This window comes from Lucilia sericata, unplaced genomic scaffold (genome assembly GCF_015586225.1).
Source record: "Lucilia sericata isolate MDLA Ls3-8-SP2 unplaced genomic scaffold, ASM1558622v1 Contig000965F_arrow, whole genome shotgun sequence".
In the NCBI taxonomy this organism is placed as follows: domain Eukaryota; kingdom Metazoa; phylum Arthropoda; class Insecta; order Diptera; family Calliphoridae; genus Lucilia; species Lucilia sericata.
This window is the reverse complement of record NW_023994948.1, coordinates 1-27,338: the sequence shown is the minus strand read 5'-3', so window position 1 is coordinate 27,338 and position 27,338 is coordinate 1. Positions and strand designations below refer to the sequence as shown.

Genomic DNA, 27,338 nt, shown 5'->3' with positions numbered 1-27,338 from the left:
AGGTTCACTATTTTGTTTACATTCAAATTAATTTTTTGCAAAAAATAATGGACTAATTGGTTATATTAAAATTTTAATTAATAGCATAATGTCTTATGTATCACTAGATAGACAAACATTAGTGCAATACTTAATAACCGATTTTTAACAATTTTTTTTTTCTAAAACAATACGTTTTTGAACAATATTTTTTTGGCTCATTTGAATAGGTTCATCATCTTTAATTTACAAAAACAACAACAAAATGCATTTTTCAATAAACTTTTTTATTTTTATAAATATTTTTACAAGGTTTTAGAAAAGATTGAATGAATTTAAATATCATTGGTTTTTCACCAGTGTCTTTTCTATATATTTGACCTCATTTTTATCTGACATTATATTTAAGGGAATTCTTGGATTATAAAGAGATTTAGAGAGTTTTCTAAAAATATTTTGTGTAAAATTTGATAAATTAAGTGTAAAAATTGTTTTCAGTAGACATTTTATAAGAGGCACAAGTGAAATTGCGAATTAATATTGTACATTATTTAGTGTGGTAGTAAGATGTTTTTAACTGAGAGACAGTAGCTTGTCCTTTTACTTGATGTATTTTCATCTTCTCTGACAAAATTTGAGTAAAAAGTGAATGGCAAATTTCAGTATAAAATTGGTAGTGAAGAATCGATCACAAAATAACCGATTTTTTACGGTAATAATCGATTAATATTCAGAATCGAAATCGATTTACCATTCCCTAATATGTACATCCAAATAAACGAACAAAATACACAACGCAATGAAACCGACTAACAATCAAATATGCATATTTTTATAATAAGCAGTGTTGTTGTTGCTTATTTATTAACGCATGCAAAAAATTTTCTTTTTTGATGAAATTTTTAGAGGTTGTCTAGGATTTTTGCTTATATGTATGTATCTCCGTTATATATGGACGGATTTTGCTGATTTTAAATAGGAAACATCTCGAAAGCATGTCTGACAGAATTATTGAAGATTTGGATCCCGAAGATAACTGATTTCAACAGACACACAGACGGACAGATAGACGGACGGACATGACTTAATCGACTCCGCTATCTATAAGGATTCAGAATATATACATATCATCACCTGAACCGCAAATGGCCCTAACTAATCAAAAATTCGATTTTATCGATTTTATTGCTGATTCTAATGTATTGCATTAAAACAAATGTCCACAAAATAAATTAGACTCCTCCGACCGAAACTAGCGATTTTATTGACAAAAATCAAAAGGTTCTATCTACAAAAACATTTTAATATTAAAGATAAAAAGTCCAATTTATCCATTTTTATACCCTTCACCTTCGTGAGAAGGGTATATATAAGTTTGTCATTCCGTTTGTAATTTCCAAAATATAATTTTCCGACCATTCCGATTAAGCCATGTCTGTCTGTCTGTTGAAATCGGTTTTCTGAAGACCACAGATATCTTCGGGATTCAAATCTTCAATATTTCTATCAGACATGCTTTCGAGAAGTTTCCTATTTAAAACAAGCAAATTCGAAACAACCTCTGAAAATTTCATAAAAAATAAGCAACAACAACACTGCTTATTCATTGCGTTGTGTATTTTGTTTTTTTGATTATTTCGTTTCGTATGTTTGAATGGCTGTGTGCTTCATTGCCATGTGTATGTTGTTTTTGTTTCTTGGTGTATTCAGTTTCGTATGTTTGGATGGCTGTGTGTTTCATTGCCTTGTGTATATTGTTTTTGTTTCTTATATTTGTTATTCGTATGTTTGGATGTCTGTTGGTTTCATTGCGTTGTGTATTTTGTTTTTGTTTTTTTGTGTACTTCGTTTCGTATGTTTGGATGTCTGTTGGTTATACTGTGTTTTGCGTGTTTATTTCGTTTAGCGTTGTTGTTGTTTATTTTGTTTAGCTATTACTATAATAATGATATTGTCGGGAAAATGAAATAAATTTAAATTTTATAAAACTGATATTTTTTAAATACACTATGGTGAAGGGTATATAAGATTCGGCACAGCCGAATATAGCACTCTTACTGGTTAAGTATGCCATTGTCAACTATCATAACAAATAATAGGTTTCGCTATTAAACAATTTGTTTATTTTATAAAAATAAATCCAACTTTTCAATTTAAATAGTTTTTTGCTTCTCCTGCAACATTTTAAAAATGTTAGATAGGGCCGTTTGCGTTTTATGTGACGATATATACTTTATAGGGTCGGAAAATTATATTGTGGAAATTACAAACGGAATGGCAAACTTATATATACCCCTCTCACGAAGGTGAAGGGTATAATAATACCGATACCGTTATTCGTTTCGGTTGCCAACCTTGGTATTAAATGTGATCAAAAATTCGAGACAACCTCTGAAAGTTTCATTAAAAAAGAGAATGTTCGTGAATGCGTTGAAAAAAACCAACAACAACATTGCTTATTGAAAAAGCGTAAATGTGGTTCTTTGTTAGTTTTTTTGCTTGCGTATTTTGTTGGTGTTTTGTTACGTTTGGCTTAGTTGTTGTTATTTTATGTTTTGTTATTGCTAAAGTAACGGTAGAATTGGAATATATAAAATAAATTGAAATGTTATAAACCCTCCATGTAAGTACTGAAAAAGACCTGAAGAAGTGATGATTTTAACAAGCTTGTCATAGGAGGGATGTTCTTTTCATTTGATTCCAAATTCAATACATCTGAAATCATTCTCAAGAAGTAATTGTTATGCTCTTTTTTTTGATGTTATTCGGAATTGAAATTGTAATATTATAGAATACAACTAATTTGACTTAAATAATATTAACATTAATAAGAGTAATAGATATATTTAATTTAATAGAAGCCAAAAATAAAATTTTTTATCTCACAAAAATGTAAGAACAAGAAATATATCTTCAGCATTGAAAAAAAAATTAATTATTTTCGCTCCTTCGGAAGCCATTAAACATCACTTCCACAGAACAGGATTTCGACAATACTCTTCTTAAAGTTTGAGGATTTTTAATAATAAAGAAGTAAAGTAAAAAACTATTTTAAGGATATTAAAATGTTTGCTGCTAACTTTCTTTCATTTTATTTCTCCTTAATTCATCGAAACTTTTCTACGAATTCTAAAAGAACTTTAGTATTATACAAAATTTCAAAATATATGTAATTCTACAGTTTTGTTTGTATGTGCGGAATTTCATGTTATATCAACTCAAAAAAAATCGATTTTGACGAAATTTGCACTAAGGTTAGTACTATTGGATAGTAGGCAGACACAAATTTTCAACTCTATCGGTTAAGAACTGGCGAACTAAGAGGGGGTCCCAAAGTTCGATATTTTGGTCATACAGGGTTTTATTCAAATGAGAGTAACTTTTTACCTATTAGTTCTAGCAAAAATTGTCCAAAGCAGTTCAGATGTCCAAAGCAGTTCAGATGTCCAAAGCTATTTTTTCATTTTTTCAATAAAAAATGTAATTTTTAAAATTTTTTTTAAAAAATTTTTTTTATTTTTTTTAATGGCTCCTTTTTTTGCTTAAAAGAAAGCTTATACAATTTCCTTATAGTCCCATAATGGGATGCGAGTGGGATATCTATCAAAAAATTTATTTTTTAACTCAAGAATACATTTTTTCCATATTAAAAAAAAAGTTTAAAAAAATTAAATATTTTTTTTGGAAAGAATGAAGAAATAGCTATTTCAACTCCTTTGGAAAATTGTTGCTAGGACCAATAGGTGAACAGTAATACTCATTTGAATAAAACCCTGTATGACCAAAATGTCCCCCCTCTAAGTCCGATAGAGCTGAAAATCTGTGTCTGGCCTACTATCCCATAGTTCTAATCTTGGTGCAAATTTCATTCAAATCGGAACATCGATTTTTAAAGTTGGGTCACTTGACACGAAATTCCCCATATGCATATTTCCAACAACTTATTAAATCTTGCTGCAGTTTTCATTTTGATTGAACAACATTAAAATTTTCAAAAAATATTTTTTTTTAATATTAGCTGTAACTTTTCCCTATTTTCTTTTTCTCTTTTCTTTACAGGTTACAAAGAAATTGTAGACAAATACGGCGCGCTGTACTTTCGTCCAAATTATCGTCTGAGCAACTTCTTCTAAAGATTTTTTAAAAATAATTTTATAGAAACAAACAAGAAATTATACATACATACATATATGTATAACCTGTTACAAATCATAAATTGCATTGGCATTGCAAATTGTTAAAGAATGAATGTTATTGCGTTTACAATCTTTCCATTAAAACAGGTAAACAACAAACTAAATGAAACTAAAACAATAGAGGTAACAATTATTCCAAAGAAAATTAAAAGAGAACAAGTGAGAGTGTTATGTTCGGCTGTGCCGAATCTCATATACCCACCACTAAACCGTATGCCTTAAAAGGATATTACTCATCAAATTAACTAATGAGGACCTTATATGAGAGATAGGGTTAATAATTGACCGTTTTTCATAAAAAATTTTTAGACCAATGTTGGTTCATACAAAACATCTTTACATCGAATATCACTTCCCGACACTTTCCGCATGAAATTGGTTAGGAAGATTTATGTTCCTATAAATGTTTTTTATATAAAATTTCATAACTGTTCACATATTTTTAAGTCAGTAAAGATCGTTAAAGTAATTTTCTTATGGACCAATCCTCAATACATTTGGTAAAGAGGTTTTAACTCGTATAAAAAAATATGTATGTGTGTCGAATTTCATCGCTTTTCTGTATTCTGTATTTTTAAGCCAGTAATTTTCGTTTAAGTAATTTTTATGGGGTCAATTATGGACCGATCCACATAAAGTTTGATAGAGAGATTTTTGTATCATTGAAACTTATGTGTGTCGAATTTCATCACTATACTCGTATTTTTAAACCAGTAATGAGCGTTAAAGTCAAATCTTGAAGGGAACCTTATATGGGGGGTAGGGTCAATTATGGACCGATCAACATAAAATTAGGTAGAGAAGTTTTTGATCATAAGAGACTTACTAATGTCAAATTTCATTGTTATACTAGTATTTTTAAGCCAGTAATGAGCGTTAAACCAATTTTCTGAAGGGGCCTTATATGGGGGGTAGGGTCAATTATGGACCGATCCTCAAAAAATTTGGTAGGGAGATTTCGGATGAAATGAAACTTATTTATGTCGAATTTCATCGCTATATTCGTACTTTTGAAACAGATATGCCCATTAAAGCTGTTTTTCGGGGGTCCACTTGTATGGGGGCTATCCGAAAACGTGGACCGATATTGCACATTTTCAATACCAAACAAACCTTACCTATAGAGAATATTTGTGGAAAATTTCAATCCTCTACCTCGCTCCGTTCGGACTCGGACTCTGTTCAGACTCAACAAACAGACAGACGGACAGACATGGCTAGATCATCTTAGAATTTAATAAGGACCCAGAATATATATACTTTTGTGGATCTATGACCAATATTTCGATGTGTTACAAACGGAATGACAAAATCTATATACCCCCATCTTTTTTGATGGTGGGTATAAAAACCAAGCGAAAAGTGGTCAACAGAAATGTTCTTTGATTATTTGAAGGAGAATATACATTTTTTAAACAAATAAGTGTTTTTTTACAAACCGCACAACTGTTACAAAAAATTAATGTTAGTTAGGGCCGTATATATAGATGGAAAGTTAGGTATCTCCAGACCACTTATAAATAGGCGAACGTCGTACCTTCAATCCAAATTATTTCCTGGGCAACTTCTTCCAAAGATTGTTTAAAAAAATTAAACAAAAACTTAAATAAATTGTTGACGTACATCAGGCGTTACAAAGCTTAAATTGCATTTCATTGCAAATATCAAAAATGAAACCGCTCACAAAATAAAAAAAACAGTTGCAAGAGTAAACTTTTACAATACAAAATGCTTCGAACATCGAATACCGCTATTGATATTAATGTATATTAGACCGACTCACATAAAATGAGCTTGAGTTACCCCCTCAATCAATGTATACTGGACACATTGGAAGGTTATACACATTCATCAGACGTGCCTGATCGCATACCAGACACTGAATATGTCGGAAACTTTGAAACGCTAATCCCAGATAGAATGTCTTGGTCAAGCGGAACATTAGAGCAAATACCAGTAGGAATCCGTTGCTACACGGATGGCTCTAAATTAGGGGACAAAGTGGGTCTGGGGTTCTATATTGAAGACCCAGAAACAGAAATATACCACCGTTTACCTAATCATAACACAAGCTTCCAGGCAGAAGTACGAGCAATAACGGAATGTGTAAATTGGATTAGAATAAATATGGCGCCCACAGGGCTTAATATTTTTACCGACAGCCAGAAGGCAATTTGTGCGATATCAGGTGATAGAATTAAATCTAAGACCGTATTGGATTGTAAGAAAGCTTTAACTGAATACTCTCCCAGAGGTAAGGTTCACATCATATGGGTACCAGGCCACTCGGGAGTAATCGGCAACGAAAGGACGAATGTAATAGCTTTAAAGGGAAGGGAGCTCGATGTAGTTAACCTGACAAACGCAAAACCATTCGACGCAACAAAAGCTGAATTAAAAATATGGATGAGAGAATCCCATAAGGCCTCTTCGAATAATGAAACGGTGGGTAGAACCACAAAGATTCTATGGGGTGACCCTGATGAGAGCAAGACGAGAAATCTTCTCAAAATGAGCAAGTCTGAGGTTAGTATGATGGTACGTATTCTCAGTGGACACACAGGATTACGAGCACATCTATACAAAATTGGACGTGCGAATTCAGACGAATGTAGAGCATGTGGAGAGGACAGTGAAACTCTGGAGCACTTTCTTTGCCATTGTCAGGCATTCGTCGAAGTTAGATCCAAGTATCTTGGAAGTGATGTTATTCCGGAAATAACATTCTTAACCAACACCGATTGGAAGATTCTTAGGAATTACGTCCAGGAAACTGAGTTTCTGAACATGGAAAAATAATACATTCAGTGAACCATTTTTTTTTCTTGAATTGGAGCGCACAACAGGCCCGATAGTGGCCTAGGTGTATTTCTTCGGATTTGATGTAGTATACATCCTCCTATCAACCTAACCTAACCTAACCCCCTCAATATATTCGGTGTTGTGTAATATACTACCCAAAATATTTTGGATTTTGTGTTGTCCGTTCGTGAGCAGTTTTCAAGAAAATATCCTATGGGGGACACAAATTTTCATATTCAATTCAATATTTTACCCAGTTTCAAAATCATCATAAAACAAAGAAAGGTAAATTTTGAGAGGGGTAACAAAAACACGTTTTTGCTTTTCATACAGAGTGAGTCGGTCTCATGTATATAAAATCAAAATATTAACCTGTGGCTAAAGCGTTGTTTTAAACTCTTGTTTAAAAAGAATAGGCTTTAAAGGTATCTTTATTACAATAATTGCATTACATATTTCCGAAGTAAAGTTGAAAATTGAAATTATGTTTTAACTGCATTGTTTAAACCCATTTCACTGAGAATTTTTAAAGCATTCTTTGCAGCGTCTTCTTGAGATTCCTTAGCATTTATTCCGACTCCATGGCAAATTTGTGGTGGATTAGTTGAAAGCATAACTATTGTAAGAAATTCGTTGTGATTACCCTTGGGATAATCCGAAAAGTCCACCTGAAATAAACAACAGTTGATAATTTTTTTCTTATATACAAACATTTTTAATATTACTTCAAACCCTAAAAGTTTGGCTAAATACAGTAACTGGTCTTTCATGAAAAGATTTTGACCTTTCGGCGACATATTTGGAGTTGAGAGACTGCAATTATCCTTCAAAACTGCAGGGCCAATCGAACTATTTGTACTTTCGTGCTCGGAAGAAATTGAGTTGCAATTACTTTTTCTTTCATTTTCAAGCATCCGACATGTTTCCGCATTATTTTTGGTATGGTTAGCAACTAAAAATAACAATAGCAAATATAAATGAAATAATTTAAGAAAAATAATAATGAAAAAGGCCCAAATAGACTACACAATCGGCTTGACAAACATACCAATATTTTACGTTTGTGCAAGCCTGTTGTGTAGTGTATAAGGGTTTTTCGTGTTTGTTCAAATGCTTGCTGTTTGTTTGTACAAAAATTAAAAAATTTTGATTATTACACAAATCATTAATAACAATCATTAATAACAAATTTTTCCAAAAATTTACATTTCTAAGAAAAATTGAAATCTGTATCTTTGAAAGTCCACAAAAACGTGAAAAAATCGGTGTTTGTACGAGCAATGTTTGTATATTTGGGCCTATAAGGCTATTTGCTGTAGTAAATTTTGATAAGCCCAATAAAAACCTTACATACATACATACATACATACATACATACATACATACATACATACATACATACATACATACATACATACATACATACATACATACATACATACATACATACATACATACATACATACATACATACATACATACATACATACATACATACATACATACATACATACATACATACATACATACATACATACATACATACATACATACATACATACATACATACATACATACATACATACATACATACATACATACATACATACATACATACATACATACATACATACATACATACATACATACATACATACATACATACATACATACATACATACATACATACATACATACATACATACATACATACATACATACATACATACATACATACATACATACATACATGTCAGTGCGTTCAAGTTCTTTAAAGTTGTCTTTTAATTGTTAATTGTAAAGTTGTTAATGTTCTTGTCCAGTACCTTTAAAATGTTCAATTGAAACTTCAATTTGTGACTAATCTTTATAAAAAGTGAAACTGATTCTCAATTATTCTAAATTGCTCTTTCTACGTAAATATTTAATAATTTTCTATAAATAAATAATAAATAACTAAACTCTTAAAAGCAATTCTTTTATTTTAAATCCAAAAACTCAAAGTAATTTACATTTGGGGGCTCAACCGGCGCTTAAGAAATAAACATAAGTGAATATACAATATAAAAAAATCGGTGGATTTATTCTTAAACAAATGGAAGAAAGTAACGGTTCTCGGGGGAGTTTTCCCGTTTTTCCTACCGAGCGCGTCCCGGGTGGCGGATAGGGGGTGGTGACGGACCATCTGTCCTCTCCCAGTTTTAGTTTGACTCAAGCTGAGGGAAGACAGATTGTGCACCACCTGGGAATATTATATTCCTTTCGGACCAAAAAATTGGAAAAAACACAACATGGAAAATAAAAATATGAAAGTTACGGTGCAGGGCCTAAATAACCCAGTACCGGCAGCAAGTGTTGATCCACTCGCGAGTCACGTGTCGTCGTCATCCTGCAATCGTGAGCAAAATACTACTACGGAGGTGGGTACCTTGGCCTCCGTGGCGGACAATGCGTCAAGTGTACAGCATGTCATTGGCAAAAACATAGGGGTGAAAGAGAAGAATGTACTCGGAGAGAGCTCTAAGCTACCTCAGCCTTTAAATATAGGTGAGGGTTCCGACTCTGAATCCTCAGATGATAATAACAACACCATTATAGCAAATCCCAAAAAGGATGAAGTAGAGCAAATGGTGAAACAGGTGAGTGATAGCATAGCTAAACTACCTATTACAAAGAAAAGACTATCTGGAGCACAGAGGAGGAAGTTGAAAAAGATGCTTCAGGAAATCATAGTTAGTTAATCCAACGACACTCCAAAGGAAAAATCGGACTCTCTCACAAGATCTGAGGCAAAGAGGATCAGGTCTTCAGAAGAGTTGACAACTAAGAATAAACCTAAGAAGAAAAAGAGCTCCCCGTCTTCTAATACACAGTCGAAGCCAAGCCATACTTCACTCAAAGGAACCTCAAGTCAGAATCCTTAGAGTAAGGGTGACAACGCCAAGATAGAAATTCCGAAGACGATCAAGTCGGCGAAATCAACCTCGAAGGTACGTGTATCTCAAGCCACGAAAAGCGAGGAAAGAGAGGCTAGACAGTGAAAAAGGAAAAGAGCCGCCATCTTACGCCAAAATTAGTTAGCACCCTAAAGAACTTGGTGGAAAGTATCCCTCCTCCCTGGGACGGCGCTAAGCTGGGACTGACAAAGAAGAGCGAGCTTCCGGTACTCTTAAAGTCCACTGTCTACATAAAAGGATGGGACAGTAAACTGGCTAATGAACATATACTGGAAATTCTTGGTGGTCAAAATGCTGAGCTGGCCGTGGAAAAATGGGACGTCTTTTACAGGAAAGAAGAACCTGAGGGAACTTTATTTGTAATAGGTATCGACCAGAAATCTATGGCTAGTCTTGCCAAGAATAAAGGTAGGGCTTACTTCGCCTCTTAAGCTGTCATATTCAAAATTGGGAAGGTGCCGATTGGAAGGGCTGTTACAACAAGCCTCGAAAAGGACACTAAAATACCTAAGACCACAGCACCAGTAGCAACTACTGACAACGTTAAGGTGTCAAATCCTAAAAGCGAGGAAGATACCACTAACTCGCCAAAAGAAGGTGCATCTGCCCTTTCCAAAATTGGGGAGGTGCCGATTGAAAGGGATGCCAAAACCGGCCCCGATAAGGACACCAAAACACCTAAGACGGCACCCAAAGCATCATTAGCAAGTACTGGTAATTTTGAGGAGTCAAATCCTAAAAGCGAGGAGGAAATCCCTCACTCGCCAGAAGACAGAACAGCAGAGCTGTCCAAAATTAGGAAAGTGTCGATTAAAAAGACTGCTCTTCCTATGCCTGATAAGGACACCGCAGTGCCATCAATGGTACCCACTGCATCAATATCCACTTCAGGTTACCCGGAGGAGTCAAATCCAACGAGCGAGGATGTGATCACTAGCTTGCTGGAAGACAGTTTAAATGGATGACAATGATTGAGGTTATCCAAATAAACCTCCATCGGAGCGAGACAGCTACCAACGCTCTGATGGCTAAAATTAACACAGGTAAGATACACATAGCTTTAATCCAGGAACCTTGGACGATTCGCAACAAGGTTTCTGGATTAAATCACGTAAATTTCCAACTTTTCTACGTTGATACAGGGTCTCGACCGAGAACATGTATCTTATGTCACAAGAATTTATGTTTTCTCCTCTCAACAGGATTATCCACATCGGATGCAACGGTACTGAAGCAAGGTCGTGGCAACATATACCTTGCATCTGTTTACCTGCCTTTCGATTTTCCGACACTACCACCAACGTCGGAGCTGATGAAACTAGTCGAAGAGGTACAAAGGCAAAATAAGAAAATTGTAATAGGTTGTGATGCCAACTCCCACTATGTAGCTTGGGGTAGTACAAACGCCAATCGCAAAGGACAAGCCCTTATGGATTTCCTTAATACTAAAGACTTGATCACATCGAACTTAGGTAATAAAGCTACCTTCGTCAATAGAATCAGAGAAGAAGTATTAGATATAACTATATGTTCAGAAGAGCTTATAAACGAAATTCAGGATTGGAGAGTTTCGGACGAGCACTCCTTTTCTGACCATCGGTACATAAGATTCAAAATACTACGGCCGCCACCAAAGCCGATAAAGTTTCGGAATAAGTCTAAAACTAATTGAACAACGTTCGGTTCCTTACTAAAGAACCGTTTATGTCAGAACACTTTTCAATGTCGAAATAAAGAGGACATAGACGCCAAAGTAGAAATGCTCACAAGTGCTTTGGTTGAATCGTTCGAGGACAGCTGCCCTCTGCGAGAGCGGAGATCTGCCCAGGAGAAACCCTGGGTAACCGGGGAGATCCAGAACCTTGGTAAGACTCTTCGCAAACTATTTAACCGGGCACGGCGTAAAAAGACCACAGTATACTGGGATGAGTATCGTAGTAAACTTGGTGAATATAAGAAAATTGTTCGTAAAGCCAAACGAGACTCCTGGAAACTTTTCTGTGAATAGGTAGACAGCGTAAATGACGTATCGAAGATAAAAAATTCTTATCCAAAACTCATGTCCAACCAGAATCTATGGTCGATGATACGGGCAGGAGGCTGGAGGATATGGAGGAGACAATGAAACTCCTAATGGACTCTCATTTTCCACGCGGTATATCGAATAACATAGATGAACCGATATTGGAGGAAGGGGAGGCTAACACGGAAATTGTAATTACATCTGATATGGGTAAAGGGGCAATCAAGAGCTTCGCTCACTATAAAGCTGCAGGGCCGGATGGGATTTTCTCGACAAAGACCTAACATTTAAGCAGCATGCTTATGTAAAGGGACGATCGGTGGAAACCGCTTTAAACGAAGTTGTCCACTACATAGTTGCATCCTTTTATAGCAAACTATATACACTGGCGGTATGCATTGACATCGAAGGCGCCTTAATAGTGTGCACACTGATACTCTTATCCAATCCCTAGACCAGTTTTATGTTGACCGGGTGCTCCGTAACTGGATCAACCACATGCTAAGGAACAGATGCATAAGCTGCGAGATGTACGATAAAACTATCGAAATATCAAAAGATATTTCGCGGTATACCACAGGGTAGCATTTTGTCACCTTTACTCTGGGTTACCACGATTAATAGCCTCCTAAGGACCCTAACCGAGAAAGAACTTAGGCCTATCTGCTATGCAGACGATGTCGTAATACTTTTAAAGGGAAAGGATCTAAATTACTTGTGTAGAAGAGCTGAGGAGGCTCTGAATACGGCCTTGAGCTGGGCTCAACCGAGAGGCCTCAATGTTAACCCGGCAAAAACGGAAATCTATCTTTTGGCAAAAAAGACAAAAATTTCTACGTTCGAAAGACAAAAATTTCTACCTTGCTTCCTGAACAAGAAGATACCAGTGACAGACAAAGTAAAGTACTTAGGTGTAATCCTCGAATGGAGACACCACATAGAGGATAGGATCAACAAGGCACATCGGTGCTGGGAGATATGTAGGAGAACTATAGACATGAAATGGGGTCTTAGTGCTACTATGACATATTGGCTTTATAAAAGTGTAATTAGACCAATTCTAGCTTATGCTTCAATAATCTGGTGGACTGCTTTAGACAAAAATTGTAATATCAAACTACTAGAGGGAGTTCAGCGTACATGCTGCTTGGGTATAAGTGGTGCCATGTGTACTACTTCAACCAAGGCTCTGGAAACGTTGCTAGATATTCCACTCATTGAAACATATTTAAGATATGAGGCAGCGCTTACAGCCGAACGGCTCTTTACTTTAGGCGAACTGGCCAAAAGCGGTTATAGGACACGTCATCAATGTATACTGGACACATTGGAAGGTTATACACAATCATCGGACGTGCCTGATCGTATACCAGACACAGAATATGTCGGAAACTTTGAAACGCTGATCCCAGATAGAATGTCTTGGTCAAGCGGAACATTAGAGCAAATGCCAGTAGGAATCCGTTGTTACACGGATGGCTCTAAATTGGGGGACAAAGTGGGTCTGGGGTTCTATATTGAAGACCCAGAAACAGAAATATATCACCGTTTACCAAATCATAACACAAGCTTCCAGGCAGAAGTCCGAGGAATAACGGAATGCGTAAATTGGATTATAATAAATATGGCGCCCGCAGCGCTTAATATATTTACCGATAGCCAGAATGCAATTAGGGCGATATTAGGCGATAGAACTAAATCTAGGACCGTATTGGATTGTAAGAAAGCTTTAACTGAATACTCTCCTAGAGGTAAGGTTCACATCATATAAGTACCAGCCCACTCGGGAGAAGTCGGTAACAAAAGGCGAATGTAATAGCTTTAAAGGGTAGGGAGCTCGAGGCAGTTAACCTGACAAACGCGAAGCTATTCGACGCAACAAAAGCTGAACTAAAAATATGGGTGAGAGGATCCCATAAGGACTCTTGGAATAATGAAACAGTGGGTAGAACCACGAAGATCCTATGGGGTGACCTTGAAGAGAGCAAGACGAGAAATCTCCTCAAAATAAGCAAGTCTGAAGTTAGTATGATGGTAGGTATTCGGAGTGGACACACAGGATTACGAGCACATCTATTCAAAATTGGACGTGCGGATTCCGACGAATGTAGGGCATGTGGAGAGGACAGTGAAACTCTGGAGCACTGTCTTTGCCACTGCCAGGCATTCGTCGAAGTTAGATCCAAGTATCTTGTAAGTGATGTTATTCCGGAAATAACATTCCTGACTAACTGATTGAAAATTCTTAGGAATTACGTTCAGGAAACTGAGTTTATGAACACTGAAAAATAATGCATTCAGTTCCCTTTTTTTATGATAAGGAGCGCACAACAGGCCCGATAGTGGCCTTGGTGTATTTCTTCGGATTTGATGTAATATACATCCTCCTATCAACCTACCTACCTACGGTTCGACAAAACCAAAAGCAACATACCATACAAGAGCGCAAGCAGCAAATAAAAACATAAAAACACCAACAAAAAGCGAAAAAATGAAATTGAAGAACAAATAGAAGTATCAAACAATAAAGAACAAAAAATCAGTGAGAGTTCTGCAATAGGAAAAGAGATCAGTATTGAAGTTTATAGAAAGAAGGAGAAAAGTTTAAATCTAAGAAGTGATAACGGAACAAAAGTTGAAAAAGAAGTTGAAAATATCTGCAGTGTAAAACAAAGTAAAGAAACTGTAAGCAGAAAAGAAGATTGGAATAAAAGTAAAGAAGTTGAAAATAAAAACAAAGAAGTTGAAATTAAAGAAGTTGAAAATAGAAACAAAGAAGTTGAAATTAAAGAAGTTGAAAAAAGAAACAAAGAAGTAGAAATTAAAAACAATCAAGTCGAAAATAAAGAAGTTGTGAATAAATGTAAAGAAATTGAAGATAAGAAAACACAACTTAAGAACAAAGAAGCTGAGAATAAAATTAACGAAGTTGAAAATAGAGAGACAGAAAACAAACAAGTTACAAATAAAGAAGCTTAAAATAAAAACATCGAAACCAACAGAACTAAACTAACATCTCATTTTAATAGTGGAAACCTAATTACAAGTGTCAAAAAACTTAATCCAAATTGTGAAGAAAAAAAATGGCTGTCGATCCAAATCAAAGTTTAAATGATTTAATTAAATTGTTGACGGAAAAAATGAAAAAAGAAGAAGAAGATAAAAACATACCAAACAGTGGACAATTTTTCAAAGATTTTGGCTGATTTTGATGGAGAAAAAATTCCAGTAAAACAGTGGTTTAATAATTTGGAATTTAATGCATCAGCTTATAGTTTAAATGAACAACAAAAATACGTTCAAGCGCGAAATAAAATGATCGGTACAGCTACATTATTTTTAGAAACAATTAATGTTAGCGATTACGAAATGCTAAAATATAGTTTGATAAACGAATTTGACAAAACTTTAAGTAGCAATGAATTACATAAAATGCTCTCAAATAGAAGAAAATCTGTTAGTGAATCTTTTCATGAATATGTACTGCAAATGCGAAAAATAGCAGCTCTTGGCAACATCGAAGAAATTTCAGTGATTCGCTACATTGCACATAGGGGCACAGACATATTAAGAAGAGCGATAAATCAACCAATGGCTTTCGATACAAGTGATTGGTATCAATAAAAAGATAATTTTCTCTAGATTTTGAATTTGTAAAAATATCATAACCCACCGAACAAAATTATACAAAAAAGATATAAAATATAAAAAATACCAAAAATATTTTTTTTTAATTTTTCCTAAATAATGTAATGATTATAAAAATTAGTAAATACTAGTTATATAATAACGCTATTACAATTGTTAAAAAATTAAAATGCACTTAAAGAAAATTTTTGGTCAATTTTAAAAGAAGTTAACAGGGTACAAAATTCTTTGAATATTTGATGGTCAAAAGTACTTACTCAACTCGTAATCAAAATTTTTTTATCAATATAATAACAAATGCTACATTGATTTCATGATAAAGTTGTTTCGAATCATTACTTCAAAATTAAAGGAAAAGTTTTAGTTACAAAGTTTTATAATTCATTCATTGATATTCTAATTCGAAATCTCCATCTATTATTATTATTCAGGTCGTTTATATAAAGTTGAGCCATCACCGCCGTTATTAGTTAGAATCTTGTTTAGAATGTTTTCTAAGGAATATTGAGATAATAAGGGGGTTAAGCAAGATGTTAAATTACTAACTTCATGCCTAACAGAAGTTAGCTACTTAAAGCATTTATTAGTTCCCAGCAATGAACATACATACATACATACTGTGGATATAGAATACATATGTACCTTTTTATACTATATATACATATATACTAATGAGATATATAAACAAATTTAGTAGTTTTCCGATATCTATTCCGACTGAAATTTTAATCGAATGTTTGCTGGGTAATACTTATATATTTTTAAATTCTTTATCTATTTTAGAGCTTAGACATCATAATATATTTCAAAAACCATATAAAACAATGATTGTAACCGAAATTTTACTTAAACAAGTTAATTTCTACTACATAAGGTACAAAAAAGGTGGCATCTCTAAAAAATATTTTAAAATTCTGTATTAAATAATTTATACGTTTTTAGCAATTTTAGAAAAAATTATTGACTATTTGCATTTAAACCTTATTGAAATCAGTTATTATATAAATCAAGTTGAAATAATCTATGTGTACATGAATATCTTCAAACTCGAAAAAAATCAAAAACCGCAAAATGTTAAAAGAGATTATAATTCTAGACATCCCCTACTTTAAAGGATATATAATGGTTATGGGCATTTTTGGACATTTGTGTTACTTTTTTACCTTCAAACTTTTGAAAATTAACAAAAAAATAATTATAATTTTCCTTTCAAGTTGTGCATTTTGACACCTTTAACCATTACATACTATGTCTTAAAAATTCGTAGATCAATTCTCAACAATACGTAATATTAAACCTCGTAAAGAAAAAGTAGGCTTTTTACAATAGAAGGTCATATTATTAACATGAAGTATAGGTCTTTAAACAGGAATTATTACCACATTTCAAATAATTGTTTTTTTCATCAACTTTGAGCTCAGCTCAAAGCTACTATGAAAAATGTTGCGAACAAATCTTATGCAAAAAATTGTCCTGTTTCAAATGATATATCACTTGTTTTATAAAAATCAGTTTTCATTTTTGATTTATCGCCACAAGTCTCCATATGGCTGCCCCATCGTGCATTATAGATGGATTAACAATTAGAAGTGACGTAAAATTTCAGTTATACAGTGCAACTACCTTTAAAGAGCTTCGAGAAAAATATGAAATTTTTGAGCGGGTAATGAAAATCGGGGTACCGATGAACGTTTTAAAAAACAATCGCACTCTGCATATGAAAAATATAATAGTGACATAAAAAATAAATTTTATCGTGAACATTGTTTAACTGTGGATCTAAAGACCATAAAAGAAATGAATGTCAATCAGAACCCAAATGTTTTAAATGCAATCACTACGGACATATTGCAAAAAATTGTGAAATGCAAAACTTAAATAAATTACCGGAAAAAAATGTTAATGTCATTATACATAAAAAACGACTAAAACCAATCAAATTAAATAATAATGAATTAGACTGTTTAGTTGATACGGGCTCAGACGTGTCTATTGTTAAAAACTCAATTTTTAAAGATAAATTAGGCGAGTGCAAATTAAAGGACAGTCAAGCATTGTTATTTGGTCTTGGCAATGTTAAAACTAAACCTATCGGTTATATTACGTGTGATATAATTGTTGATGACGTAACAAATAAACATGACTTTATTATTTTCCAGGATGAAGCTATTAAATTTGATGCAATTTTGGGATATGATTTTACTAAAAACTTTGTATTTTACTCAAATAAAGAAGGATATATTTTCAAATATGATAATGACAATGTTAATAATATCCAACATAACGGATTTAATGTTTATAATGTTAGCACTATCGATCTAGATTAGGGATGCTAAACGGGACTGGTTTTTACAAATCCCGGGATTCGGGATTTTGAAAATTTATATCCCGGGATCCCGAAATATCCCGGGATTTCTGAGTAGATCGGTATACTTTAAGGTGCGTGTGGGACAAATATTTTTATGCGTTACAAACATCAGCACAAATGTATAATACCCTCCCCACTGTAGTGGTGTAGGGTATAATAAATATAACGTTCAATCCTTCGAATATCAATTTATATCATAAATGAACCTTTTCTTTGGAAAATGTTATCTACATTCAGAACAATTTAATTTACCTTTACCGTATTTCAAATTTGTAGAAAGCTTGAAATGCAAAACCTTCTAGATATAATTTAAAAAATAAATTTTATATTTGACTGTGCCGAAATAAAATAAATATTCCGGTATGTGATGGAATTCGAACGATTCGATCGAGGAATGGTTTATTATTTTCTTGCAAAATACTACGAAGACAACAAAATACTTTCCATTTAGGAAATCAATTTAAAAAAAATATATTTTGGAAATTACAAACGGAATGACAAATTTATATATACCCTTCTCACGAAGGTGAAAGGTATAAAAATATGATAATTTGTATAAAAAGCCGCAGAAAATTTTGTATTATTTTTGTAGATTCAAATCTATTTCAAAAATTAATTTCATCAAATAGCTGATTGTAATGTATTGATATTAATATTGGCGTCAAATTGAATTTTAGAGGAGGTACTTTTAGGATTTCTTGTGTTAATTTTGGTCCAAATTTGCGGCCTAAATAGAATGAGACTACTATAGACAAATAATGTGTATACTTTTTGGGTCTACGACGAAATGAAAAAATAAATTTGTATGTACTATATATGGTATTATACCACTTTAAAAAATAAAAGGTTCAAAATGTACAAGAATTTTGTTCTGCATAAGTCAAAAATAAACTAAGATCGTAATTTTCAAGCAAATTATGGCTCAAAAAAGAAATTAAAAAAAATTTTTAGTAACAATTCCCGGGATTCATTTTGAAAAATCCCGGGATTCGGGATATCCTAATCCCGAAAAAAATCCCGGTATTCGGGATTTTTTAATCCCGAAAAATCCCGGGATTTTCGGGATCGGGATTGGCATCCCAAATCTAGATGCTGATACAAAGTACAAAGAAATAATTAAAAATTTTGTAGGTGGATATAAACCATCAGTAAAGTGTGAAAATTGTCCAATAGAAATGAAAATCACTCTAAATGATCAAATTAAACCTTTTCATCACTCACCAAGTAGCCTATCATTCCACGAAGAACAAGTAGTAAACAAACAAGTTGCAGAATGGTTGCAGACTGGAGTGATTCGAAAGTCCTGCTTGAATGTAGCTAGCCGTGTTGTCGTTGTTAAAAAGAAGAATGGAGAATATAGAGTTTGCATCGATTTTCGTAACTTAAATGCTATGGTACTCAAAGATCGTTTTTGCGTACCAGTAATTGATGACGTATTGCTGAAATTACAAAAAGCCAAGTTTTTCATAGTTATGGAGTTAGAAAATGGATTCCTACATGTTGGTGCTGAAGAATCTAGTAGAAAATACACCGCTTTTATTACAAAACAAGGTTTGTTTGAATTTAATAAAGCCCCGTTTGGCTTTTGCAACTCACCAGCAAATTTTATAAGGTATGTTAACTACATTTTTCAAGACCTTATTAATGATGAGATTATGGAGTTATATATCGACGACTTTGTGATTTATGCCGATACTACCGAAAATTGTTTAAAAAAGCTTCAGATAGTGCTGGAAAGAGCATCAAAATTTGACCTTAAGTTTAAATGGTCTAAATGCGTTTTCATGAAAAATAGAATTGACTTTTTAGGCCATACTGCACAGTGGGGCAGAATCGAAATTTTTTTATTATCCACTGAGCTACGTCTCTAGGAACATCTCTTTTTGATACTGTCTGTTTAAAAGCCGCACAATCAGTAACAAGTTTAAAATCAATTCCGAGTAAGTAGTGTCGCATTTTTTTAAACGAAAGATATGCTGCCTTAACTTCAAAGATGTAGCTATGCAAACGATTTTCTTGTGGCGAACACTTCTTGCTCCAAAACAATACTGGGTGGAAATCATTGTCAAATTTTTGAAGTAATGCTGCACCAAAACCATCTTTTGGAGCAACAGTGTGCAGTTCGGTTTCTGGCTCTCTGTCATAAATTCGTAAAGCAGGTTCACTTGCAAGAATGCTTTTAACTGTTGAATAGCATTTAGGTGCTGTGAGCTCATAATAAAATTCGTATCTTTTTTAAGTAAATCAGTAAGTGGCTTAACTATTTGCGCATAACCTTTCACAAACTTCCTGAAATAGCCCGTAATCCCTAAAAATTACTGCACATCCTTAATTCTTTTTGGAATCGGAAATTTCTCAACAGCTTTCGTTTTTTGTTTCCCAGGCCATACTTTGCCATCTTCTACAGTACACAGTGGGGCAGAATCGAAATTTTTTGGAAATAAATCTGGCATTTCTAAACGGCTGATCCGATCGGGATAAAATTTGGCGTAAGCGTAGCCAAGGAGTATTCGAGTTTAAGTTTTGAAGATGAACCCTGCAGATGCCCCAGGGACGGCGCTGTGTAGGGTACCTACGACATGTAAAATTTTTAAACTCGTGCCATTTTTTTCACCCAAATACAAAGATTTATTTATATTTTCTGAAAGCGCTCGACGAGATCTTGAAAAAACATGCTTGGACATACTACTTATCTCTTATAATATCCGAGTTATAGGCATTTAAAAATTTAGTGACACAAAATTTACCATACCTTGGTCCGCCTTTTTTTGAATACCGGCCGTAATTTTGGACCAATTTTTTCTTGTTAGATAGACAACAAAATTTCCAATAATATACAAAAAATTTCAGATCAATATCATTTACAGATCCAAAAATAAACGTTTTTTAATTTAAAAATTCAAACAATTTTAGATTTTTGCCGTTTTTTTCCCAAAAATGTGTCTTAACTCTTTTATTAATAAAATAAAAATTTCTTTAAGAACATATAACAATTTTATAGTTTTCTAAAAGGTATCTTTACGCAGAACGCTTTGGCGTAAAAAACTTGTCCTATTTTTTGAAAATGTTGCCACTGCGTCCTTCCGAATATGACCTATTTTTTATCAAAACTTCAACTTTGGGCGACATGTTCTAAAATCCCAAAGCTGGGATCAGAAAACTGAAAGCAGTTTTCTATTTACTCCAAAAGTATTTTCCCAGCCCTGAAAGAAATGTGGACCCTATGGGCAAAAAAGTAAAAATCCCATTTTTGGGATTTTCATTCGTATTTTTGGGAATTGCGGGATGCCCTTTGACCTTTTCAATTTTTATAGGGTCGCAGATAGCTACAACAATTTAGTCCATATTTATCCCTTAATATCATTTTTTAGTTAGATATGGAAATTCTCGACCCTTTACAAAAAACTTCAAGCCAATATCTCAATTACATTCAAAAATGTGTTCATTTAAACCTGTGTCCTTTAATTTCATCTTTTTCATATTTTAGTATTAAGTATGACAGAACATACATTTGGTGTTGAATAAAATATTTGGACAATTTTTAAAAATTATTTAGTTAATTATTTTATTAAAGACTATAACATTGTATATACAGTAAAAAATTATAATTTTATTATAAGCCACGCACAACAACACCTAAATCACCCCACACAAACCACCTTTCCCGCCCACCGATATATAAACAATATCATCAGTTAGTATAATAGCTTTTTTTATTTGAACTGTTTATCTTAAACATAATACAATTAATTCTTACAACCTTCTTATATAGTTAATTCCTAACACTACTTATTTTCTATAAAATAATCTGTCATATCGGTATACATATCCAGAAGGTAATATAAGTCCTTTAAATCTTCCTTGTTTTGAGATGATGGAGTTTCATAACAAATCCATCTTTTTCGCATAGTTGAAAGAACAGGATCAGAAGATAAAAGTAAACTATTAAAAATATCTTCATTTTGTGATTGCCTGGAGCATTTTCTTGAGCTGAATAGTTGAACATGCTTAAAATCTCGATTCCTCGCTTCCTGGGCTTCTTCTGTTAACTCTCCAAGTGGAAGAATATTCGATTCAATTATTATTTGACCATGACACAATACTTTGTGTACTGTTGGTGTTAGTTCCCTCCATGGATACAGAGATACAAGTAATTTAGAAATTTCAGATGTATATTCCCCAAATCGATTTCCATTAATTTTATGTTTACTATTCAGCCATTAAAATAGTGTTAACTCTTCGAAGCAACTCCTTGTCGATTCCAGTTATTTTTGAAGTAATTTCAAAATCACGAAAAAACCTTCTCGCCGTATTACCGTCATTTGTACTACCGCAACTTGGAAGTGGTTTGTCGATGTTTAATCCCATCTGAACTTTAAATTCTTCTTGGATTCTGCTTTTTTCCGCAGCTCTCAGTTCTTTCAATTCTTCATTATTTTTTGTTGATTTAGTAAGATTCTCTGGCACACTTCTATATTTGAGGTCGTATGCTATGTGTAAAAAGTAATCCAAAAATCGTATTCTGGCATGAAGTGGTGAAATTCCGAAAGACAGGACTTCTTCATTAATACTTCTGCTTTTGTTTATATTTGAGAATTGCGACTTTTTCTCATTACATATTGAGCATCTCCAGAAGGAAGAAGTTTCTGTTATGGCATTGCTGACCTTTCCATCAATCATTGTTAAGCTTATCTGATATGATACGTTAATAGAGAATTCCTTTATTTTTATGCAAATGGGCTCCAGTGCATTTATTTCATCTTTTAAATATTCCACTAAATCTTTTGTTGTTTTCTTTGACTCCTTTATATAGTCAAATCTACAAAAAATTTTTGAACCCGGAGTTGTATTGATCCATATATCTTCAAATGAATTTCCGATGCTTGACGATGATGGATTAAGGGAATATGAACGAATTCGTAATGACACTAATGATGACATAAATACACTTTTGTAGTCTGCTAATGTCCGACTTCCACAAGCTTGTTTGTATTCTGGAAGTGCTGATAAACCGTCACATCCCCACTTACACATTAAGACAACATCACAGTTATGAATTTTCCTTAGTTGGTCTTCTGAAAAGTCTGACACAATTCTTGATGCTGTGTTTTCGAGCAAAGATGATATATCAATACAAGCTTCCACATCATTAACAGCAATAGGTGATGGTAGGATAGTTTGTTTTTTTTCCTGGATCGCCTTGTATGATGGTAATATATTGTGTCCTTTTTCATGCAGAGCTTTCCTTAATATTTGGTACTTATTTCGACTGAGACCCAGTTCCAACATAAGCGCTATTGCTTCCTCTTCAGTAAAATTTGATTGTGATGTTGGAGTTGGTATACTTTCCACAATTCGCTTAAGTCGTTTTGGTGATGCATTAGGAAGAATAGTTGCAATATGTACGGCATCCATAGGTTGGTTTTCCTTTTTCAGCATTTCGTTAAATGTATCAGCAATTTCCTCATTTGAGATTGAAAAAAGTTTTTGTGTGACCCTCTTTTTTTTGACCTTGAACATAAGTCTTCGTATGACTTGCAAGGCGCTCCTGTTGATGTGTTGTAAGTTGAGATTTCCGTAGTAGTTTCCATCCAACTACAAAATTTTTATCGAAATTTCTTTTGATTTCCATCCACAGACTTACTTTTTACATCAAAAAGTTTTCAATTTTTGATATGCCTGTTTTGTCTACTTTTCTACTATATGTAGTTTTTATATAATTTGAAATGTCTTCAATTCTTTCTGGCCCTTTTGAAGATACACTCCATAAAACGGAACACAACTCTTCGTACTTTAATGTAATCTTCATTGTAGATTTATTAAATATGGTACTTAAAATCTGAGAAGTTTACTTATATACCAATTCTTGTCATTTCCGATACAGGTATTCCAAAGTAAAAAATTACGAATTGTCTACCTATTAACATTTAGGACTATATTACTATAACCTGTAATTCAGTCATTGATATTTCTTATTAATGAATGAATCGAAATTATCATTACCTGTATATTTTTTCACCTACATGATCTTAAACGAAACAGAACGAAATGATCTGTCGAAAAAATTTAGGTAAAAAATAGTTATAAATTTCTGAAAATTTAAGCATAATAGGACCTTTCAATTATAAGGATAAGCAAACAAATAGAAAATAGGTAAATATAAGATTTAAATATGTTCTGTCATATTTAATACTAAAATATGAAAAATATGAAATTAAAGGATACAGGTTTAAATGAACATATTTTTGAATGTAATTGAGATATTGGCTTGAAAATTTTTGTAAAGAATCGAGAATTCCCATATCTAACTAAAAAAAGATATTAAGGGATAAATATGGACTAAATTGTTGTAGCTATCTGCGACCTTATTAAAATTTTGATATAAATCATAGTTTTAGAAATTAAACAAATATGTAATATATGACAAAATCTTTATTTATGAACAAAACTCAATGAAATTTTCAACGCTTGTTAAATTTGTCATTTCAAATAAGAAAATGCAAAAAAAAAAAATGAAAAGGTCAAAGGGCATCCCGCAATTCCCAAAAATAGGAATGAAAATCCCAAAAATGGGATTTTTTACATTTTTGCGCATAGGGTCCACATTTCTTTCAGGGCTGGAAAAATACTTTTGGAGTAAATATAAAACATATTGAGGTTTCCAAAACTGCTTTCAGTTTTCTGATCCCAGCTTTGGGATTTTAGAACATGTCGCCCAAAGTTGAAGTTTTGATAAAAAATAGGTCATATTCGGAAGGACGCAGTGGAAACATTTTCAAAAAATAGGACAAGTTTTTTACGCCACAGCATTCTGCGTAAAGATACCTTTTATAAAACTATAAAATTGTTATATGTTCTTAAAGAAAATTTTATTTTATTAATAAAAGAAAAGAATTAAAAACGGCAAAAAACTAAAATTTTTTGAATTTTTAAATTAACAAACGTATATTTTTGGATCTGTAAATGATATTGATCTGAAATTTTTTGTATATTATTGGAAATTTTGTTGTCTAACTAACAAGAAAAAATTGAGTCCATTTGGTCCAAAATTACGCCCGGTATTCAAAAAAAGGCGGACCAAGGTATGGTAAATTTTGTATCACTAAATTTTTAAATGCCTATAACTCGGATATTATAAGAGATAAGTAGTATGTCCAAGCATGTTTTTTCAAGATCTCGTCGAGCGCTTTCAGAAAATATAAGTCTTTGTATTTGGATGAAAAACAAAAAAATGGCACGAGTTTAAAAATTTTACAAGTCGTAGGTACTCTACTTTGAGCCGCCTACAAAACTTAAACTCGAATACTCCTTGGCTACGCTCACGCCAAATTTTATCCCGATCGGATCAGCCGTTTAGAAATACCAGATTTATTTCCAAAAAATTCCATTCTGCCCCACTGTGGTTCGTTAAACAGAGTACAAAAACAAGCTTTGTTCGTTATTTAAGGTAGTCAATAGGAAAAATTAGCTTGTTCGTTAAATGCGATGTTCGTAGAATTGAATGGTCGTTAAATCGGAAAACTACTGTATAAGTAAACTTCTCAGATTTTAAGTACCATATTTAATAAATCTACAATGAAGATTACATTAAAGTACGAAGAGTTGTGTTCCGTTTTATGGAGTGTATCTTCAAAAGGGCCAGAAAGAATTGAAGACATTTCAAATTATATAAAAACTACATATAGTAGAAAAGTAGACAAAACAGGCATATCAAAAATTGAAAACTTTTTAAAAACTTTTTGATGTAAAACGTAAGTCTGTGGATGGAAATCAAAAGAAATTTCGATTAAAATTTTGTAGTTGGATGGAAACTACTACGGAAATCTCAACTTACAACACATCAACAGGAGGCGCCTTGCAAGTCATACGAAGACTTATGTTCAAGGTCAAAAAAAAGAGGGTCACACAAAAACTTTTTTCAATCTCAAATGAGGAAATTGCTGATACATTTAACGAAATGCTGAAAAAGGAAAACCAACCTATGGATGCCGTACATATTGCAACTATTCTTCCTAATGCATCGCCAAAACGACTTAAGCGAATTGTGGAAAGTATACCAACTCCAACATCACAATCAAATTTTACTGAAGAGGAAGCAATAGCGCTTATGTTGGAACTGGGTCTCAGTCGAAATAAGTACCAAATATTAAGGAAAGCTCTGCATGAAAAAGGGCACAATATATTACCGTCATACAAGGCGATCCAGGAAAAAAAACAAACTATCCTACCATCACCTATTGCTGTTAATGATGCACAGTGGTATAGGAAAAAAAAGAGGGAAATAATTCGGTAACTTCTAAACGGTTAATCCGATTTTAATGAAATTTGGTATGCACAAAGAGGAGGTGTTGGACCATATAGGCCAACCAGGGGCCCGGCGGGGGGTCCTCAAATTAGGACACCTCGGCTATGTAGCAGTAAATTATCTCTTATAGTTTAGGAGATATTCGCATTTTAAAATTAAAATTTAAAAATTTTTACCGTCCTTACTTTAGTTTTTTGATAATAGCGGGTCCAAATATTCCCGATTTTCGCCATTTTTTTTATTCGCTTAACAACAAGTTTATATATCAAGCAGTGAAAGAATTATGTAAAAATCATGACTGAGTCCAAAGTTATAAGCATTTTAATTTAAAAAATTAAAAAAAGGCGATTTTTTGTCATTCTTTTTGGGAAAAAAGTATCTTTTTCTTTTTAAGTTATCTAAAAAGTTTCTAAGAAGATGTATTAAATTCTATATACTTTTTGGAAAGCTGACTTTACATTTCCGGGATTTCTAATAAGAAAATTCGAAATTTTTAATTAATTTTGGATTTTGAGTAAAAAAATCTACCTAACTGTAAAATTTCATCAAAAATATTCATAAATAAAAAAAAAAAAAATTAAAAAATATTCACAAAAAACATTTTTTAATTTTTTTAAAAAAAGTATTCCGCGAATTTTTTAATTTAATTATTATTTTCATCCATATATGTAACAAATTTAAGAGTTAACCTTATGGATGAAAATAATAGTGCTAGGTAAATTTTCTAAAAGATGTTGAGTTTTCCCTAATTAATTTGTCACTTAAAAAACATTAGGTAGGCATGTTATATATCAATGGAAAGGTAATTTTGTCTATTTTTCAAAACTGTATATAATTTTTGAAAATTAAAAAATTCGCGGAATACTTTTTAAAAAAAAAATTAAAAAATGTTTTTATTCAGTTTTTGCGAAGATACAAATTTTTCAAATTGCAATAAAAATTTTATTTATGAATATTTTTTGATGAAATTTTACAGTTAGGTAGATTTTTTTACTCAAAATCCAAAATTAAATAAAAATTTTGAATTTTCTTATTAGAAATCCCGGAATTCCCAAAAACG

At 32.9% G+C, this 27,338-nt stretch overlaps 2 protein-coding genes across 2 annotated transcripts; one reads left to right on the top strand and one right to left on the bottom strand.

Annotated features, from left to right (window-relative positions):
• Positions 1-7,379: 7,379 nt before the first annotated feature.
• LOC119609358 (maternal effect protein staufen-like) lies at positions 7,380-7,950 on the bottom strand. Its single transcript, XM_037964102.1, has 2 exons — positions 7,703-7,950; positions 7,380-7,645 (listed from the first exon to the last, which is right to left on the bottom strand). Exons 1-2 carry the CDS (start codon positions 7,889-7,891, stop codon positions 7,460-7,462), a joined length of 375 nt encoding a protein of 124 aa, XP_037820030.1. The 5' UTR covers positions 7,892-7,950; the 3' UTR covers positions 7,380-7,459.
• A 5,905-nt stretch (positions 7,951-13,855) lies between these two features.
• On the top strand, positions 13,856-14,936 carry LOC119609359 (E3 ubiquitin-protein ligase BRE1-like). The gene is made up of 2 exons (XM_037964103.1): positions 13,856-13,859; positions 14,461-14,936. Exons 1-2 carry the CDS (start codon positions 13,856-13,858, stop codon positions 14,934-14,936), a joined length of 480 nt encoding a protein of 159 aa, XP_037820031.1.
• Positions 14,937-27,338: the final 12,402 nt, after the last annotated feature.